The sequence below is a fragment of the Lepidochelys kempii genome, chromosome 6, assembly GCF_965140265.1.
Source record: "Lepidochelys kempii isolate rLepKem1 chromosome 6, rLepKem1.hap2, whole genome shotgun sequence".
Lineage (NCBI taxonomy): Eukaryota > Metazoa > Chordata > Testudines > Cheloniidae > Lepidochelys > Lepidochelys kempii.
In genome coordinates, this window is record NC_133261.1 from 39582647 (window position 1) to 39603478 (window position 20832).

Below are 20832 nucleotides of genomic sequence, written 5' to 3' on the forward strand. Positions count from 1 at the left end.
AGCATAACTGCTCTGGATCTAAACTGATGTTATTGAGATCAGAATCTGGTTCAAAATTATTGTGTGTGTTTAATATGGTTTACAGCCAAGGAAAGATTTTGAAAAACTAAAGCAAACAAAAATTTTGAAGTTATACAGTCATTATTTATTTAGAACCCCAAATTTAATACACCTCAACATTGTTTTAATCTGGTGGAGAATACGGTCTGGATTAAAAACAGTAATTGGCTGTCATTTGTGCTGCAGCAGCAATTATCTAAACCACCTACTTTTCCCATAGTTGTGCCCATTCCTGCTGACATTGCTAAGGGTATTTGGGCACAGTCAGGAAAATAAACAGAAGAGGAACAGCGTGTTTTATGCCTCTGCCTATGCAGCCCTGAAAGTGTTGCATCTGTCTGCTGCTGAATTACTTCATTGAATTACATCTGATTATTTCCTCTTTTGTCTCAGTATTTATTGTTTAATATTTTATTGATGTAATGTTGTTCAGAAACCTGGTTCCAAGAATCACTCAATATATCATTTCAGTAGTGACTGCTTTTTACACCACAAATGCTATTTTCAAAACTGAGAGTCAAAAACTTTATAATGTATAAAACATAAAAGTCATCCTTACACGTTTTTCATGTTTCAGTCCTTCTGGAAAGCAAGGATAAAGGACCACAGCTACAGCATCTTGTAAAGGATCACTATCCAGAGGTATATATCACCCCAAACTGGAGCAGGCTTTACTATTGTAACTTTAAATTAGAATTTTAACTTCAAAAGGGGAACTACACAACAATGAGGAAGCTTGTTAAATGGAAATTAAAAGGAACAGTCACAAAAGTGAAATGCCTGCAAGCTGCATGGAAACCATTTTAAAACACCGTAATAGAGGCTCAAACTAAATGTATAACACAAATCAAAACAAGTAAGAGGACCAAAAACATGCCACCATGGCTAATCAGCAAAGTAAAAGAGGTGGTTAGAGGCAAAAAGTCATCCTTTAAAAACTAGAAGTCAAATCCTATTGTGAAAAATAGAAAGGAGTATAAACTCTATGAAGTCAAGTGTAAAAGCATAATTAGGAAGGCCAAAAAAAAGAACTGAAGAGCAACCAGCAAAAGACATACAAAAAAATTTGCTGTTAACTTTTAAGTACACCAGAAGCAGGAAGCCTGCCAAACATTCAGTGGGGACACTGGACAATCGAGGAAGGAAGAAAAACCCACTGAAGAGAAGCTAAATGAACTCTTTACATCACTCTTCACTGCACAGGATATGAGGGAGATTCCCACCCCTGAGCTATTCTTTTTAGGTGACAAATCTGAGGACGGTCTCAGACTGAGGTGTCAATAAAGGAGTTTTTAGACAAACTGATAAATTTAACTATAATAAGTCAGCAAGACCAGCTGTATTCCCCAAGAGTTTTGAAGGAACTCATATATGAAACTGCAAAACTATTAACTGCAGTATATAATCTATCACTTAAATCAGGCTCTGTACCAGAAGACTTGAGGACATCTGATACAATGGAGATTTTCTTTAAAGGCTCTAGAGGCGATCCTGGAAATTAGATGCAGTAATAAATAACTTCAATACTGGGTAAACTGGTTGAAACCACAGTAAAGAACAGAATTATCAGACACATAAATGAACATGATATGTTGGGGAAGAGTCAACACATCTTTTATAAAGAGAAACTGTGCCTCACCAATCTATTATAATTCTTTGAGGGTGTCAGCAAGCATGTGGACAAGGGAGGTCCAATTCATATAGTATAGTTCGACTTTCAGAAAGCCTTTGATAAGGACACACACCAAAGGCCGTTAAGCAAACTAAGCAGTCATGGGATAAGAGGGAGGGTCGCCTCATGGATTAGTAAATCATGGATTAAAAGGATAGAAACAAAGGGTAGAAATCAAAGTTCAGTTTAAACAATAGAATGAAGGAAATAGCAGGGTCCACAAGGATCTGTACTGGGACCTGTGCTGTTCAACATTTTTATAAATGGTCAGGAAAAGTGGGTAAACAGTGAGGTGGCAAAGTCTGCAGATGACACAAAATTACTCAAGATAGTTAAGACCCAAAGCTGACTGGAAAGGGATCTTACAAAGGGATCTCTCGAGACTGGATGACAAAATGGCAGTTAAACATGAATGTTGATATGTGCAAAGTAATGCATACTGGAAAGCATAATCCTATCTATTCATACAAAATGATGGGCTCCAAATTAGCTGTGACCACTCAAGAACGAGATCTTCGAATCATCATAGCTAATTCTCTAAAAAAATCTACTCAATGTGCAGCAGCAGTCCAAAAAAGCTAACAGAATGTCAGGAATTATTGAAAGGGATAGATAGTAAGACAGAAAATATCACAGTGCCACAATATAAATCCATGATACGCCCACACCTTGAACACTTCATGCAGTACTGGTTGCCCCATCTCAAAAAAACAAAACATAAAGAGAGAGATTAGAATTAGAAAAAGTACAGAGGGGTGCAATAAAAATGATTAGAGATATGGAACAGCTTCTATATAAGGAAAGATTAAAAAGTCTGGGGCTTAGTCTCCACTACAGATATATGTCAGTATAACTATATGGTTCAGGAGTGTGAAAAACCCACACCCCTGAGCAATGCAGTTATATCGACTTATCCCCTGACAGTTTCCTCCATCAACATAGCTGCCACCTCTCGGGGAGGTGGAATACCTATGCCAATGGGAGAAGCTTAGTTTCTTCACTAAGTGCTACAGTGGTGCAGCTGTGCTGCTATGCAGTATTTGTAGACAAGCCCTGGGACTGTTCAGTTTAGAAAAGAGACAACTAATGGGGGGATGCAGAAAGAGGTATACAAAATCATGGATGGTGTGGAGAAACTGAAGAGGGAAGTGTTTTTACCCCTTTGCATAACCCAAGAACTGAGGTTACCCGATGAAATTAATAGGCAGCAGTTTAAAAACAAACATAAGGAGGTACTTTTTGTGCACAGTCAACCTGTGGAACTTGTTGCCACAGCATGTGGTGAAGGCCAAACATATAACTGGGTTTAAAAAAGAATTAGGCTCATGGAGGATAGATCCATCAATGGCTAGTAGCCAAGATGGTCAGGGATGCAACCCCATGCTCTGGGTATCCTTAAACCTCTGACTGCCAGAAGCTGAGACTAGACAACAGGATGGATCACTTGATAATTGCCTTGTTTCCTTCATTCCCTCTGAAGCATCTGGCACCGATCACTGTCGGACGACAGGATATTGGGCTAGATCAGGGTGGGCAAACTTTTTGGCCTTAAGGCCACATCGGGGTTGCAAAACTATATGGAGGGCCAGGTAGGGAAGGCTGTACTTCCCCAAACAGCCTGGCCCCTGCCCCCATCTGCCCCCTCCCACTTCCCGCCCCCTGACTGCCCCCCTCAGAATCCCTGACCCATCCAACCCCTCTGTTCCTTGTCCTGGGACCCCTGCCCCTAACTGCCCCCTTGGATCCCACCCCCTATCGAACCCCTCCTTCTCCCCATCCCCTGACTGCCCCAACCCCTATCCACACCCCCGTCCCCTGACTGCCCCCCCCGAACCTCTGACCCATCCAACCCCCCCACACTCCCTGACTGCAGCCCCGGGACCCCCTGCTCCCCACCCCCTTACCATGCCAGAGCCAGCCACGCCACCGCGCTGCCCGGCAAAAGCGGCGGGCCAGAGCGCTGGCAGCGCAGTGCGCTCAGGCTGCGGGGGAGGGAGGATAGTGGGGGAGGGGCCAGGCAGGACGGTCCGGCAGGCCAGATGCGGCCCGTAGTTTGCCCAACTCTGGGCTAGACGGACCATTGGTCTGACCCATATGGCCGTTCTTATGTAGCTTTGTATGTTATTGTGAACTTGGTATGAAGTAATCAACATTTTAAAAAGGCTAGAGCACCAGGTCCGAAGCAACTGTTGCACTTTGGCTCCCATATATAAACCTTAGTTTGACAGACTACACTTACTGTTTAAATGAAATGTTTAGAGTACTTTTTGAGTTTGACATCAGTTTTAAGTTTCTTTATTATTGTTAAGGACCATTATACAGCGGGAACACCACTTTAAAAAAAAATTCTGTATCAAAAACTTGTGCATCAATGCAATACAAGATCTTTCCTTAGACTACACTGCATAGTACTCCTTTATGAAAGATTTTGCCACAGCTGCTCATGTAGAGCAGTACATCTTATCCATTCAGTAGTCCCATGTTGGTTTTAATGTTCTGTTTGAGCAATAAGGTGCTATTCAACGTGATAAGTGACTGTTTTACACCAGCTGAGGCTCTGTCCTGCATCTAGAAAGTCTGTAACTTTTGGTTTGATAGAAAGTGCAGTTTAAAGTTCTTGAAATGAATAACATCTGTAAGCAATTACTTTAATCTTCTAGCAGATGCTTCTAGTAAATAGTTCAGCAGCAGAATATAACCCATTTTGTTACAGAGAAATTATAGAGTATTTCAGTGGTATAAATGCAATTTGAAACCAGCTTGAATAAATATGCAGTTGTAAGAAAAGAAAATACAAATTTGTGTTGTTGGTTTCCAAGTAAAAAAGGATAATACATGAAATGCAGAATGGTAATTTGGGCTACAGAGGTTTTAGGAGGATCTTTAAAAAGCCAAAGTCCAATGCAAAAATAGAACATATTCTACAAAGATGTCTTGTTTCTAAAATGTAATTAGTATTTCTTTTAACTGGTTAACAAAGTAACTTGTTTAAAAAGTGACTTTTACCTCTTAAAAACTAAGACAAATATTATTTCAGAGCAGAATTGTTATAAAGAAAAGCCATGCACAAGCTGTTACATTATGTACACCACTCAGATCAGTGCACAGCAATCCTAAAACATGCATCCTATTTCTAAATGCAGATTTATGTCTGAAATGCTCAGAGTACAGTGTATAAATTAGCATTTTTGATTTTCATATTAAAACATGCCTTTTAATAATTCCAATTAAATTTGGGCATGTGCTATTGCTCACTTTCAAATTCGCACAACAGATTTAGCTGGCTTGGAAAAGGACTGTTGTTATAAGACGATCTTATAAAGTTGTTATAAGAAGGTTTTAAATGAAATAGGATAATTTAGAAAAAAGGCCTCTGCAGAGTGTCTCTTTAGCCCAAAATGAAGTAAGTATAGTAAGGTCCAGGCTATTCAGTAGCCCGTAGGAACAGGAGGAAAGTCATGCGATACATTAATAGAGAAATCATAGAGAAGATTCTCAGTTAGGTAAGAAAAACTATTCTGCACAAACACACGGTGTGAAATACTCTGCTGAAGAATCACTTTGTACTTTCCATCTTTACTTAAAGCAGTTTTGAAATAAAATGGTTAGAGACCTACCTGGTTAGCAAAATTCAGCAAGAACCACCACTAATGAGGACTGCACTTTTCAAGTGCTGTGTGTCAGCTGTGGTAGAAATAAGATATTCGCTTAACTCAAAACACAGCTGAGAGCAACGTACATGTGTAATCTCCATGAAATAGTGCAAACAGCAGCAGACAGCGAATTACAGCTCTCTGATTCACCATTTGCACATTATATAGCCAAGCAAGTGGAAAGCACTGAACTTACCAATACTCCGACTATTTGAATAGTCTTTGCATATATGTGTGTAGAATAGAGCAGTACCTACATTAAATGTAAACTAGCAAAAGATGTGCAATGCTCACCTATGCAAATAGCGACATGATTAGCCAGTTTGCTACTATAAACTTACTAACAACCAAAAAAGCACAGAATATATCACCACTTAAAACTCTCACACCAAGCCAGCTACTGCAAGTACTTGCTGCAAATTGTAAAGAAGTGTTGAAACTTGTTTGCATTCTGGTATCTTGGGTAATTGAAAGTTGACAGTATGACCCTTTCCGGGTAGCAAAACCTCCATGAGGTGAAGAGTTATTTCAGATTTACACTATTGTAACTCAGATCGAAATCTGGCCCACTCATATACAGGAAAGATGAGAGCAAGAATGAAATAATCACAGGCTACAGTGCATCTCACACACACACAAGTTGCTGCCCTTGCACCATTTCTCCCTGCATTTTTTAAGCCCCTAGAGCCTGTGGAGGGAACCATGCTCTCCAATGGTATCCTGGCCAGCCCTTTCAGAGACACAAGCGAGGACAGAGTTCCAAACATCCTCCCCCTGCTTCTTAAACCTATGAAGTGGTTTGGCCAGAATCTCACCCCAAGAGGAGAAGAGACATAAATACAGACCTATTTGTGTTCAAATCTTTATTTTCTATTTATATTCTTAAGCGACAGTGTCCTGAAGACACTCTGACTGATCCAAGACTTTTTGGCAATAGACCTCATGGGAAACACCTCTTGTCATAATGTTATGGGGGCTATCTGAACAAACTACACGGAGTCCTCTGGATTGACTATTGCTGATCATATGCCAAATGCAGGACAGCTATGGAGGACAGGTGAAATCAAATGGCCCAAGCATGGCTAGGAGTTGGGACTGATATGAGGGAGGAGCACAACATGCTGAAAACCAAGACTAGCCCTGAGGAATCAAGCCCTTCTTGCTCTTGGAAGATTAAGTTTACCACAGCCTTGTTTGTACTCATTCACTTGGTCAATCTTGGATAGTCCTTCCAAGGCTAATTAGACAATAGACAATCTTCAATAGTGAGTCAGAGCAGAGACTCAGCACCTTGCCTCACCCTTTATAATTTAACTATACATGGACAATATAAATACCAAATGTTTATCTATCTAGTTATGGACTAAAGCTTTGTCTAAAACAAAGACCTGCACTGGAACTGCCAAAACTCTCTTCTCTTCTATTTATTTATTTTTGACAAAGCGGATAGACTCAGGAACCTCTAGTACTGAACTCACACATCAAAACAAATGTTAAGCAACTCTTAGCACTTCAGGATGAATTTCTTCTCAGTCAGAATGGGATGTATATTTAGGGCCTATCCAAAGTGCTAAAGTCAACAGAAATTTTTCCACTGATTTCAATGGATTTTTGAAAGGTCCTATATGTTAAGTGGTTTAAAAAGAAAAGAAAAGAAAAGAAAAATACCCCAATCACACCCATGACCCTCTTCTTCATTCCTCAAAAGACAGAATACATGTTTTCTAAACTTAAGGGTTGATCCAAAACCCACTGAAATCAATTCAAAGACTCCTGTTGTCTTCAATGGACTTTGAAACTGACCACTGGTACAGCTCTTAGGCTATGAATCAAGCCCTAGTAAAAGCAGAACCACCATTGCAAGTTTCTTCAAGCAAACATGAGAAGTTGATCTTGACCCAGTCGCATGCCCAATTATTCTCCAGCACCTGAGCCATTCCACTACACTCTGCTTTGTTATCCTCTACAAGAAACGGAAGGAAATTTTGCATAATATTAATACATGAAGAGTAGCTTATTTTTAAACCACTGTTTGTAAAGTGTTTGCACTGTAGCTTTAAAGCAGAGTTCAAAATAACCACCCATAAATCATAAGCCAAAAAGATCCTAGCCAATAGCCCCGCCCTTATATCATGGGCAAGTCTCTGCTCGTCTGGGTTCAGCTGGTATGTATTTTGCAGGGTAGCATTACATACTGTTGCTGCAGTGATATAATCAGATATCTTATTAAAGCAACTTCATTAAACCATACTTAAGCAAGCTCAATAAAAAAATAGACAACATCTAAGTGTAGCACTTTTGGAGCACAAGTAACTTTGGGAGAAACTCAAATTGTATTATCAGTTAGAAAATAAAATTTAAAAGCCAGAGCACATTCTGAAACAACATACATTATTGTTATTTTCAGAACCATGAACATATTGATACACATTGCATTTTGGCTTAGATTGGTTCTATTAATACATGCTAAGGTTTTCCAAGCATGGGGAATGCTCTTTTCCTTTTCATTTACTATTTAACATAACAAAGAAAGAGAAAGTGAACTGAGATTCACTAAGCCCTGGTCTACACTGGGGTATCTATCTAAGCTACGCAACTTCAGCTGCGTGAATAACGTAGCTGAAGTCAACGTACTTAGACTTACTCACCGCAGTCTCTTCACTACAGTGAGTCGACTGCTGCTGCTTCCCAGTCGACTACACCTGCGCCTCTCACGGCGGTGGAGTACAGGAATCGACAGGAGAGCACTCGGGGGTCGATTTATCATGTCTAGACTAGACGCGATAAGTCGGCCCCCGCTGGATTGATTGCTGCCTGCCGATCCAGCGGTTAGTGTAGACATACCCTAAGACAGAGTCAATGCAGTTCAACATACAGCAGCTGAGCAATCCAACTATGAATTAAGGCTGGTATTTTCAAATACACCTAAGGGAGATAACAGCAAAGTATCGCTGAATGGCAAGGGGAGTTGTACTGTTAACTGCCTTAGATGCTTTTGAAAATCTAAAACTTGAATAGTTAAAGTTTAGCACTTATATAAATCTTTGCACAACTGGGGCCTAAATTAACAAATCAGTGTCTGGAAAATTTAACTGAAAATAAAATTTCGTAATGCCTAATTCATAAAGAGACTTCTGTCCTACATGCTGTTTGAAAAAATAATAAATAAATCACCAGTTTATGCCTATCCTTACTGTTCACTCCACTCAGAAACAATGGAAGTGGTAACAGAATTGCAGACCACATGTAGAATGTGTAGGTTTAATTTAAACGAAGCAAATACTGCATGCAATAGTTCAATAATAAACTTGGAGTCAGGTCTCCTGCGATCTATTCCTGTCTCTCTGACTGCTTTGTGGTATGATCCTGGGTAAATCCCTTGGGGCCTGATCCTGCAGTGAGCTTTGTGAAGATGTTAGGGTCCACTGACATGTAACATTGCAGAATCAGGGTCTAACAGTCTCTGTGCTTCAATTTACCCAAGAGCTAAATAGCTATAATGTTTACTCTTGGGGGAATTCTGCACCACTGAGCAAGGGCAGAACTAACGTCCCCGGCAGATTTTACTCTTTCCCTGTGGAATAATTGATTCACGTGCCCCTCCCAGGCAGTGGTCCTGAGCAGGCGCATCTGGTTTGGGAATCAGGAGCAGCCACAGAGCACAGGTGCTGGAACTAGGGGTGCTGCCACATCCTCTAGCTTCAATTATTTGTAATTTGTAATTAGTAAACCATTATTTACAGGGTTTACTGTTTGGTTCAATGGCTCTCAGCACCTCCACTATAAAAATCATTCCAGCACCCCTGCCAGGGAGTCATCAATTATCACCTCCCAAGGTGTGACTGGGTGTGCGTGCAAGCTTCTGTCTCTCTCGCTCACTATTGAAGTGTTCCTGGAGCCAGGGAAAAGCAGGACTGGGAACGCCCCAGCCGGGGCTGCCTACTGTGCGCTGGGCACCAGGTGCAGAGAAACTTCCTCTTTCCCTGCACAGGCCCCTCCTGGGGCAGGGACTGGGTCAGACTCACTCCCAGGAACCTCCCCTGGCTGCCCCCATTGCTCCCCAGCCGCAGGTGGAAGGATCATTGTATGGGGAGCTGCCCCCATCTGCCCAACCCCCATGCATCAGGACCCCCACCCCTGAGCACTCTGCACTTGAACCTCCACCCCACTGAGCCCCACCCCTGCTGCACCTGGACCACCTCGCCAAGCCCCCACACCTGGACCCTCACCCCCTGAGCCTCTACCAGCTGCACTTGGACCCCCGACCCCACCAAGCCCCACTCTCTCAGCACCTGGACTCCACCCCCACTGATCTAGAAAAAAAATCCTCTCAGTTCTGATTAGGAATGCTTTTATTCTATTTCTGATGTTTCACGTTCTAAATAGCTGCCATTCTTTTCTAGAGATTCACTTTCTGAATAGAAAATCATAGGTGTTAAAATTGGCATTTTTCAAAAACTAGCACAGTTTATATGGGGGAATCCAACCTCCCCCAGCTTGAAAAGTTTGGGACCATTAATACTACCAAGAAATCCTGTTGGCTAAGAGGTGCATATGAAAATTGTCATTGTGACACATGATCTAACTTTACTATATATAGACTGCCACTGTTTACATAATATGTATGTACCAGAAACACTATTACCATAAACATGGAGAATGTCTATATAAATGAAGACAATGCAGTAATAATTTAAAGTAATGCATATTTTATATTATCTAAAACTAAGTGTATATAACACTTGGATAAGATCAAAACAAATAAGCTCACCAATAATTAATTTTTCCCTACAAATCTACAGCCTTGATTTTAAGATCTATTTAAATTCTCTACTCTTTTCCTAAATATCTATAATCTAAATTACCTGTAGACACTCAGCATTTCCAGTACCTCTTGTTGGTAGGCATGGAAAATTGCAGAGAGCAACTTCTTCAGAACCTTTGTCACCCTGAAACTGTCATTGCTATCTGAAATGCTTAACTATACGGTGTATTCTACTCCCTCATCCCCTGCTGTGAAATGGCATGGATGGGTTAAGTTGAACAGCAAACTGAAAGTGAACTGTGGTTTTGTAAGCACATGGTTAGAAGTAAGGAAAAAACAGCTTTATATAGTAGCTCTTTCTTTGAGAAGAAAGAAAGAAAGAAAGAAAGAAAGAAAGAAAGAAAGAAAAAGAAAGAAAAAGAAAGAAAAAGAAAGAAAGAAAAAGAAAGAAAAAGAAAGAAAGAAAGAAAGAAAGCTTATAAAAATGAATGAAAAAAATGTTAGCCTGATTAATTTCAACCTCAAATGAGTTTAAAATTCAACTTCAACCCAAATCACATGAAAGCAGGAGACAGTTTAAAGCAATACACATTATATAATTAACCCCAACAGAAACTGGTATTTTGTTATTATATTTAACCGGTCTAACAAGTTATTCAACCATCTCTCCAGCCCTCTTCTAGCTTAATTTGTTTGAGTATTCTGAGTAATATACAGTGGTTTCATTTTACATGCCTACTGCTTACAGTGTTATACAACAGACGGGTAAAATCCATGTACACCAGGAAAGCAAACAAACATGTATTATGAAAATATTGTTCAAGGCAACAGACACAACAAAAGGAGACAAAATTGTTCTATGTCCATTTACTCAGGGCATTACAGATTAAGAAGCATGTATACATGTTCCTCCATCTTGAAAGAGATTGCATAAGAATCCTCCCATGATAGACTTTACCTGTTGAAGCATTTCTTCAGTAGCATTAAGTTTCAGCTGATGCCCCTCAAGACAGACTTCTAGGTCCCGGATTTTCTCTCCTTGGGCCTCCACCTGATCTGTGAGGACACTCACCTGTAATTTGAGAACAAGGCAAGGAGAACACTTTTGAACTTACTGTAAATAAATGTCAGCTAACTTTATTAACCAAACAGTCCAGCACACAACGTATTTTTATATCCAGTCTGTCACTGAAAGTCCTTAAAAGTTTCACGGTCCTGAGTAATGTATCATCTTCCTCTGGCAAAACAAACAGGAATTTTGAATCTTACCTCAAAGCCTGTCTCACAATATCTTTGCTTGGAAAACATCAGTCACCTTTCTTGTACTTGTTTTAAAATAAAAAACACTGAAGACACATCATCTCTGGAAGACTATGTATAAGCAGCCTGAGTAAATCATATACCAATGTGTACAGTAAACAGTCTCTTTTTAAAAAAATAACAGAATACTCTTAATATTTTAAATGGTATCAGAAGATGCATTGTTATTTCAGCTTCTGTTAGCACTTCACTCCTTAAAGTGGATAAACAATAAAACTGTTCTTCAGGAAACTAACCAATTAAAGTACTTCTTACAAGAACCTGAGAACAATTTACCTATCAATAAAGCTTTCTGAAGCTATAAAAGAATGTAATACGTAAAAGGCATGTTTTAGCCTTGACAAAGCTCTACTCCACAAAAATTTCCAAGCTTCACAAGCCAAAACATGAATGCAAAAGAACTGAAATACAAGGGATGAATTGTTGTGAAGGAAACAATTCGTAATACTCTTAAGGAACTGTAAGAATGGTGGTACAAACTGGTTTACAAAAGAGTAAACTGTAATAAGAAAAGCCCAATAGCTTAACTCAGACACTTATTAAAACTCAAAAAATTTATTCAGCATAACATTACAGAAATTTGAAAATCCACCCTGTAGGCCTAGGTCGGGGTCTCAAACTCAAATGGCCATGAGGGCCACATGAGGACTAGTACATTGGCCCGAGGGCCGCACCATTGACCCCACCCCCCGCTGCTGGGGCCCCGCCCGCACTTCATCCCTTCCGTGAGGCCCTGCCCCTGCCCCGCCTCTTCCCACCCCTTCCCTGCCCCCATTCCAACCCCTTCTCTGAACACTTGCCGCATGTTTGAGACTCCTGGCCTAGGTGATGCAGCCCATGCTGCATAATCTTATATATTTGTTCATTATTGTTATTATTAGTATTTGGGTAGCCGTAAGAGACCCAGTCATGGACTGGGACCCCATTGTGCTAGGTGCTGTACAAACATAGAACAAAAATGACAGTCTTTAAAGAGCTCATAATTTATGCACAACAATCCCTGCAAAAACAAATAGCAAGGATTAAATTGCAGATTTAACTTCTAATTTCTTGGCAGTAATATAATTAAAATCAGACTGAAATTTGTGTGACGAGTTCATTTTTGTTTAAGTTTTCTCTCTCTTTCCAAAAGTGGCTATAAAGGAATAAATGAGATTCCACAGAATGAGGCATTGTGAAAGATGCACACTGCATCTTTGGAAGTTAAATTTCAGGCCTTCTCACATCCTTAACAATGCTGATATTTAAACACTTTAGAAGTGAAGTGCAGAGTGGCCAAGTTTTGTGCTGTTTGAAGCACGGTGTTTAAAACAAATAATTTAATAAGTAAATTTCCACATTTTCAATTAATTTGCATGTAACCACTTATGGTAAACAGACCCTGCCCCAAGCCACAGCAGGGATAGGACAGGGAGCTTCACAAAACTCAGTGCAGTTGGGGGCATGGAAGGGAGGGGGGGGGCAGTACTGGGCCCCCCCCGATCTTCTCTCCCCACACTGCCACCACTGCCAGGTCCTCCTTTCCCGTTCAGATCCAGCATTGGGAGAGGCTGCTTGGCTGATGTAGAGCAGGCACAACATGGTGGCCCCTGGCAGACAAGAGGAGCATCTGCAGCCAAGCTTGCTGAATGACGTCTTTGCTGAATTGCGGGAATGTGTTGCAGAGCTAGCAAATGCTTGAGTGTCATGCCAGAAACATGGTTAAAATCTTCTGAAATAATTTTATGCTAAAACATAGTCCCACATCAGGATTTCTGCATTTGTATCCCTAATTTCGTAGCCTCACCTCATCTAGGGTGACCAGACAGAAAATGTGAAAAACTGGGACGGGGGTTGGGGGGGGTAATAGGAGCCTATGTAAGAAAAAAACCCCAAAATCAGGACATCCGGTCACCTTAGCCTCACCATATAGAGTCAAGTGGTTCAATATGTATCAGCTACCATAAGCAAGAATTTGACTCTCTTTCCCTATCCTGGGCGAATAAATCCTTCAGCCCTGGATCTTTAGTTTGCTACAAACACTTCATTCTTAGAATTTATTAAGCCCTGGTTATTACTTTAGACAGGATGTAACTTCAGGCTTCTAAACTCCTGTTAAACACAACCTTACCTTTGCTGTCATGCCCAGCTCCAGCATAACATCAATTGAGATAAGCTGGTGTCCTTGAGGAGGATCTCCAAAACCTTCAGTCGAGCATGAACCCAGCAAGAGATATGGGTTCTATAGGGAAAGCTGCTGCTGCTTAAATACTTAATTAGGTTTCCATTTTTTCCATGAAATGAAGATGATAGGTAAAGGGACAGATGGGAAGGGAGGTGGTGAGTGGAGATAATGGGACAGGAAGAAAAAGGGCCAATGTATAGAATCCTCCTTTTTAGTTTGCTCCCTGCAGCTGTCACTATAAGAGAGAATTCAAGTTCTATTTAAAGGATTACGGTGTAACTGGGTAAACACTGTAATCCCCAAGGAAAAGGTGACCTGCATAGGCATTTAATAAAATCCCAGCAGCTTTAGAAGCATGTGCTGAATGTTCCAATAGCTAAGCTAAGAGGCACATTAGAAGCTTAAAACGACATTGTTTCTCCTCTGTTAGGTCTCACATCTGCCAGCCCCGCTAGGAATCACTGGGTTGTACATAGAGCAATGTTCCCGCATACACTACACTCCTCAGTCATCAAAACCCACTAAAGCCTATAGAGTATAGAGAAAGTCCTTGTCTTTTAACTCACTTGCTTGGCTTTGCACATGTTTACTGTTTGAGATCCCAAAGGGTATAACTTTGAAAAACTAGGCAATACAGGAGAAAAGAAGCACTTGTATGAACTCCCATAAACTGTCTTGGGGGTACAACAAGACGTCAAGGCTGATGTGGCATCTCTAACCTATATTGCACATTTGGCAACACCGAGAAGCACTGCTCAGTGGTGAGGCTTGATGGGAGAGAATTTAACTCTGAAAGGTTTAACGCAGAGGTGTTTGAGTCAGCCCACTCAGTATAGGGTAGAGGTAGGAGGCACTGCCTTTCCCACTGCTTCATCTCCAGCCGCTTTGTGTGGACTAGGAGTGCTCTAAGCAGCCTAGGCTGCTTAACCTTGTGCCAATGGACTACGGTCCCTGAGATCATACACCATCTAGGGATAGCAGGAGAGCAGTGTGCACCAGTCACTCCCTCATCTCACCTTGTCCTCTGCACCACGGAGGCTATAGGCGCCAACTTTGTGGGTGCTCTGGGGCTGGAGCACCCACAGGGAAAAAATGGTGGGTGCTCAGCAGTCCTACTGATCAGCTCCTCCTCCCCCACCCAGTGCTTCCCACCCACTGGCAGCCCCGCCGATCAGTACCTTCCCCTCACTCCCAGGGCCTCTCACCCATCCTGATCAGCTGTTCCAAGGTGTGCAGGAGGCACTGGGTGGGAGGGGGAGGAGCGAGGGCAGGACACGCTCAGGGGAGGGGGCGGAATGGGGCTGGAAGAGGCGGGGCAGGGGTGGAGTGGGGGTGGGCGCCTTTGTGGCTCAGGCTAAGAAGTTTGGACACCACTGATTTAGACTGAGCGTTTTAGGGCAGCAGTGGTCTTTTACAATGGGGCACTAGTCTTGGTTGGGTCCTTGTGAGTGCTACTGTAACACAAACAGGTAATACTGTGAGGTAGGGTGGGAAAGTGAATGAGATTAATATGCTGAATAACCAACTTTGACCTGGCTTTCGGGAGCATTCAGAACAAATTTCTGAAGCAATTTCATTAAATTCCTTTGTAGACAGACCCAAGTAGCTGTCTCAGCCATGCTTAGAACCAAACATTTTTGGTTTTAAACAAAGTTTCTAACAGAAGTTTTACTGCTAAGGCTTTTGCCAATGGCAGTTCTAATTAGACAGGAATTAAAATTCAAACCAAGCCAAAAGAGTAAGTCTCACTATAGGTTTACTGCTTATTTTATATTGGTAATGAGAACGTCACTCAGTTAATTAAAGCAAGTGTGAATAAGAAACACATGCAAAAGAAAACACGTTCACAGAAGCTAATTACTGAGATAACAGAGAATATAAACCCACATCTATTATGGATACATGGACTAGGAGTCACTTGCAGAGGGAAAAGGACAGATAAAGATTGCGTATCTAGAAAGACTTCTGCTTTGGGCTTTAAGAACAGCTACTGTGCAGCCTAGTAAAGGAAGGGAGGAAAATATTCAGAAAGACTCAAGGAGCTTGATTTTATCTTGTGCATAGTTTTATTTTCCCAAGAATAAAACTTATTCATGTGGGATACAGGCCGAGCTTTTGAAAGAGGCTTGTAAACTGGGAAACAGGAAACCTGAAAAAAACGGACCTTGTTTCAGACTTATTTTCTCCTGGATTCATTGCCAAATTCTCCCATCCCCTCAGATTTTTAATGAAGTAAAACACCTCAGATACAAACCAAAGACAAGCAATGATCACAGAACCTACTGCTCTCTCTGCTTCTTGACAGAGAAACAAGATTTGGGAAAGCCAGATGTTAAAATATTTCTGAAGAGGGATTGGGCAATGGGAATACAGTGATATTGAGGTCTGGCTGTGCTTCGACTCATGGAGTAGAGAAGAATTTGACAGCTGTAGAGTCTCATGTCACCTGAAGCGTGGAAGGAGTGTGTGTTGAGAAACCATGCCACTACGGAGGGTGCCTCTTCCTGCCCTCTGGAACTTTCCCTTGATCCCAACTTTCCAGTTCCCTCATTTCTCCTGTTTCAAGTTCCCCACATTCTCCCTACAGCCACAGGACTACTGGATCTATCACCTCACCTTTGAATTCAGAGTATGCTGCTGAGCAACAGAACTATAGGACTTCTCAGATCACATTATATATTCTCATGCATGGAAGAACAACTATAATAGAAAAAGAGAGTGGGGCAACTGGATCCTCATACTCAGTCATAAATCCTGAGGGTCAGATGCTATATGTCAGAATAACTCCACTTACTTCCATGGATTTACACCAGCGGAGGGGTCTGGCACTGAAGAAGAGAGAAAGTGAGTGTTTGTGGCAGGTGGGATCACAACAGAGGAAGTGGAAGCCCAGGAAGACGGGAGAGAATTGGACACAAGAGCCAGACATCCAGTTCCCAGACAATTATGGAAATTGGCACAAAACCATGTTCTCCATAGAATCAACTGGGACAATCTCACAAACTCAGAGCAATCTCTTTGACCTGCCACATCTGGTCACACTACAGTGTCCGTTTTGTGGATTTTACATAATGCTGTGAATAAAGGCAACTGACTTGTCCACTATTTATGATTTGATTTTTCTTCTTGCTTAGTCATTCTCGTCTCTCCTATCTTTGTGTTACATACAAATATCAATCCAGCTGGTGGCCAGCCTGGTTAGCTGTAAGCCTTCCTCACATCCAATGGCAATTTTATATTCAATGGCCAGTAAATGTTTCTTACACTGAACATATTCTTATTGATCTAACAGAACCAAGGTGTTTGGCTTCTTGTCTCTTTTGGGACTCCCTTTAACTTTTATCCATTGAATAGCAAATATGTTGATAGCACACTACTATACATACCTGCAATATGAGGGACTCTTTATCACCCTCTAATCGTGCCAGTCGTTCTTGATAGGTTTCATTGTTAGCAGAAGAATGATGATTCACCTGAGACTGAAGATAATGATATACTAAGAATTTAAACAAATAACTGAAATGAAAATGTCAAGCAACAGCAAACATAATGAAAAGTAATACAGAACCAGGGAAGTTGCAATAATGCAAAATAAATACACATATTATACTGAATATGATCCTGCAAAGAGCAACCTGGTATGCCATAAGCAGTTTGGAGACTCATTTTATGTGCAGCTGAATTTTAGATAACTTCTTATTTCTAGGGATCAATACTTTTGCATACCCAAAGATCAAGAATGACATCCAGTAGAACTTCATGTCACTCCTGGCCTTTGCGCATACTAACACTTTTCCAAATTCAATGGAATACCGATTGTGGCCTGAACTGGAATCAGTATACCATCCACCATTAGAAAGCCTGTAAGATATTACATGGCAGGCATTTCTTTCTGCTGTCCATTTGTTTTCATTTGTCATGCAAACTTTCACTGAAAGTGTCACAAATAGGTTGGAAATTCATAAATGCAAATATCTGTGCTGACATGCAAATTTTGACAGAACATCCTGGTAGCGCAACCCCTGAAAATAAATGTTTATTATTAGACCAAAAATATGAAAGAATCCAGCCTCCACAGTAATTAGCAGCAACTTTCTGAAGAAAAGCAGCAAATCCTATAGAAAATGAACAGAGGTGAGCCTAACTGAACCTCTGGCTTTGGACACCTGCAAACTTTGGAATGTTAAAAATTCACTTCAAGAACCAGTCTTTGTATCTTGGACCCAACAGTGGAAATGATACAAACTAAGAGCCATGAAGACTATGCACAGAAGCATTCTGAATTGTGGTACTTTGACATCCTTAGTCAATAAGACTTTGTATTAATTATAGATCATGCAGGAAAGCCATTTAAGGATCCACTTTACATTTTTAAAGTAATTCCAGGGTATAGCTTACTTTGCAATTAAGTCCCTATGAAAAGGCTACAGGAAAATATGACATTTTCTCTATTATTATTATGAATTTATTAAAAATATATCTTATAATGCTTATAATAGAGAAAATTAAAGTTTAACAATATACAATATAAGTTCAGGCTTTAAAAACCCTGCCTAGAAATAAATCTTTACATAACATTCTTCCAACATGTAAGACTCTACAGAATCTACTTCAAGTCCTTTGCTTTGTTTTTTCTGTCGAAGTAGACCACAAAAAGCTACCTTGTATTTTATAGGCTACAGCTCAGAGGATGCATTTTTAAGCAACATAATTACGATAAAACCAATGCAAAGAGAAAAATGAATTCCTTGTTAATGGGTTATTACCACCTTGTTCAGCGAGCAACTTATCAGGAACTACTGCAGCTGTTTAATTAGATTTCTAAAGTAAACTCACTGTGCAGAGGCGATAGGAAAAAAGCAAATGTCACATTAGAAAAGTATTAAATGTCATTGTCAGTGACCATGCAATTATGGGCCTTAATAACAATCAATAGTGCAACAGTGTCTGCAGTGGTACTGAAAGCAAGACAGTGAAAAGCTGTGAAATTTATGCAAATGAACAATCTGTATACAACAGCACAATCTACTGAAATACTGCCTGATTCTGCTTCCACTGAAAGTCAACTGCAAAACTCCCTTTGCCTTCAATGGTGCAGGAGCAACTCCACAAATTAGTAATTTTTGAAGAATGTATGGCAAATTGCTATGATAGCAGATACCGCACTATGCAACAGCAGGAAAAGACAGTCCCATGGACAAGTCACTAGGGCCAGATCTTCAGTGTGTGTAAATAAGTGTAGCCCCATTGATTTCAACATAGCTCTGCCAATTTGCACAGTCAGAAGATCTGTCCCTTCTGCCGCCCCTCCGATATGTAAAATAGAGATTATATTTCCTGTCTTCGACCCTTTGGTTTTTTGATTTCAGTTGTATGCTCTTGTGGGCCTCTTACTATGATTTGGTAAAAGGGGTAAACAGTGAGGTGGCAAAATTTGCAAACGATACAAAACTACTCAAGATAGTTAAGTCCAAAGCAGACTGCGAAGAGTTACAAAAGGGATCTCACAAAACCGGGTGACTGGGCAACAAAATGGCAGATGAAATTCAATGTTGATAATGCAAAGTAATGCACATTGGAAAACATAATCCCAACTGTACATTAAAATATAAATCTGATGGGATCTAAATTAGCTCTTACCACTCAAGAAAGTGATCTTGGAGTCACTGTGGATAGTTCTCTGAAACATCCATTCAATGTGCAGCAGCAGTCAAAAAAAGCTAACAATGTTGGGAACCATTAGGAGAGGGATAGATAATAAGACAGAATATATCATATTGCCTCTATATAAATCTGTTGCATGCCTACATCTTGAATACTGCATGCCTCTCTGGTCGCCCTATCTCAAAAAAGATATATTGGAATTGGAAAAGATACAGAAAAGGGCAACAAAAATGATTAAGGTATGGAACAGCTTCCATATGAGGAGATTAATAAGACTGGGACATTTCAGCTTGGAAAAGAGATGATGAAGGGGGGATATGATAGAGGTCCATAATGACCATCATGATTGGTGTGGAGAAAGTAAATAAGGAAGTATTATTTATTTTTTAGCATAATGCAAGAACTAGGGGTCACCAAATGAAATTCACACAGCAGGTTTAAAAGAAACAAAAGGAAGTATTTCTTCACACAATGCACAGACAACCTGTGGAACTCTTTGCCAGAGGATGCTGAGAAGGCCAAGACTATAACAGGGTTCAAAAAAGAACTAGATAAGTTCATGGAGGATAGCTCTGTCAATGGCTATTAGTCAGGATGGGCAGGGATGCAAAACCATGCTCTGAAGTGTCCCTAGCCTCTGTTTGCTAGAAGTTGGGAATGGCGACAGGGGATGGATCACTTGATGATTACCTGTTCTGTTCATTCCCTCTGAAGCACCTGGCATTGGCCACTGTTGGGACAGGATACTGGGCAGGGGCTAGATGGATAATTGGTCTGACCCAGTATGGCCACCCTTATGTTTTTATATGTATGTATGGCCCCTTGTTCAATAAGGCCCTGATCTCAGTTGGGATCTCTAGGCAGTACTGTACTACAGATAATGTAGGTAAACCTGGCAGTGATTATTGTGATGGGTTGGATCACAGTTACCCCCTTCGGACTGCCAACTGATGTGCTGAGACTACTTCTGCCCCTGCTTTCTTGCCCTGGCAGCTTGGGACTTCAGTGCCCTGCCTGGTTTGATCTAGACCTGCTAGCCTGTTGAAAACCCAGACCCAGGTCTGAACCACTTCCCCTAACAGCTGCAGGCTTAATTGAAAGCTTATTAAGAAGTGTTCCTGTCTTTAACACTCAGATGCTCAACTCCCAATGGGGTCCAAACCCCAAATAAATCCAAAACTCAAATTGTTCGCCCTCTATAACACTGATAGAGAAATATGCACAGCTGTTTGCGCCCCCAGGTATTAATACATACTCTGGGTTAATAAGTACAAAGTGATTTTATTAAATACAGAAAGTATGATTTAAGTGGTTCCAAGTAGTAACAGACAGAACAAAGTGAATTACCAATAAAAAAAACACACACGCAAGTCTATGCCTAATACAGTAAGAAAACTGAATACAGATAAAACACCCTCAGAGGTGTTCCAGTAAGCTTCCTTTTACAGACTAGTCTCCTTCTAGTCTGGGTCCGGCAATCACTCACATCCCCCGTGGTTACTGTCCTTTGTTCCAGTTTCTTTCAGGTATCCTT

General features: G+C 40.8%; 1 protein-coding gene across 15 annotated transcripts in view; it reads right to left on the bottom strand.

Moving 5' to 3' along the window:
- PPFIBP2 (PPFIA binding protein 2) overlaps positions 1-20832 on the bottom strand; it is a 217809-nt gene that overhangs the window by 65798 nt on the left and 131179 nt on the right. For all 15 annotated transcript variants that reach the window (XM_073347678.1, XM_073347667.1, XM_073347677.1 and 12 more), the window contains 2 exons: positions 17021-17113; positions 11109-11222 (listed from right to left, as the gene is read on the bottom strand). In XM_073347678.1, the coding sequence (XP_073203779.1) occupies positions 11109-11222; positions 17021-17113 (207 nt within the window). The remainder of the gene's footprint in view (positions 1-11108; positions 11223-17020; positions 17114-20832) is intronic.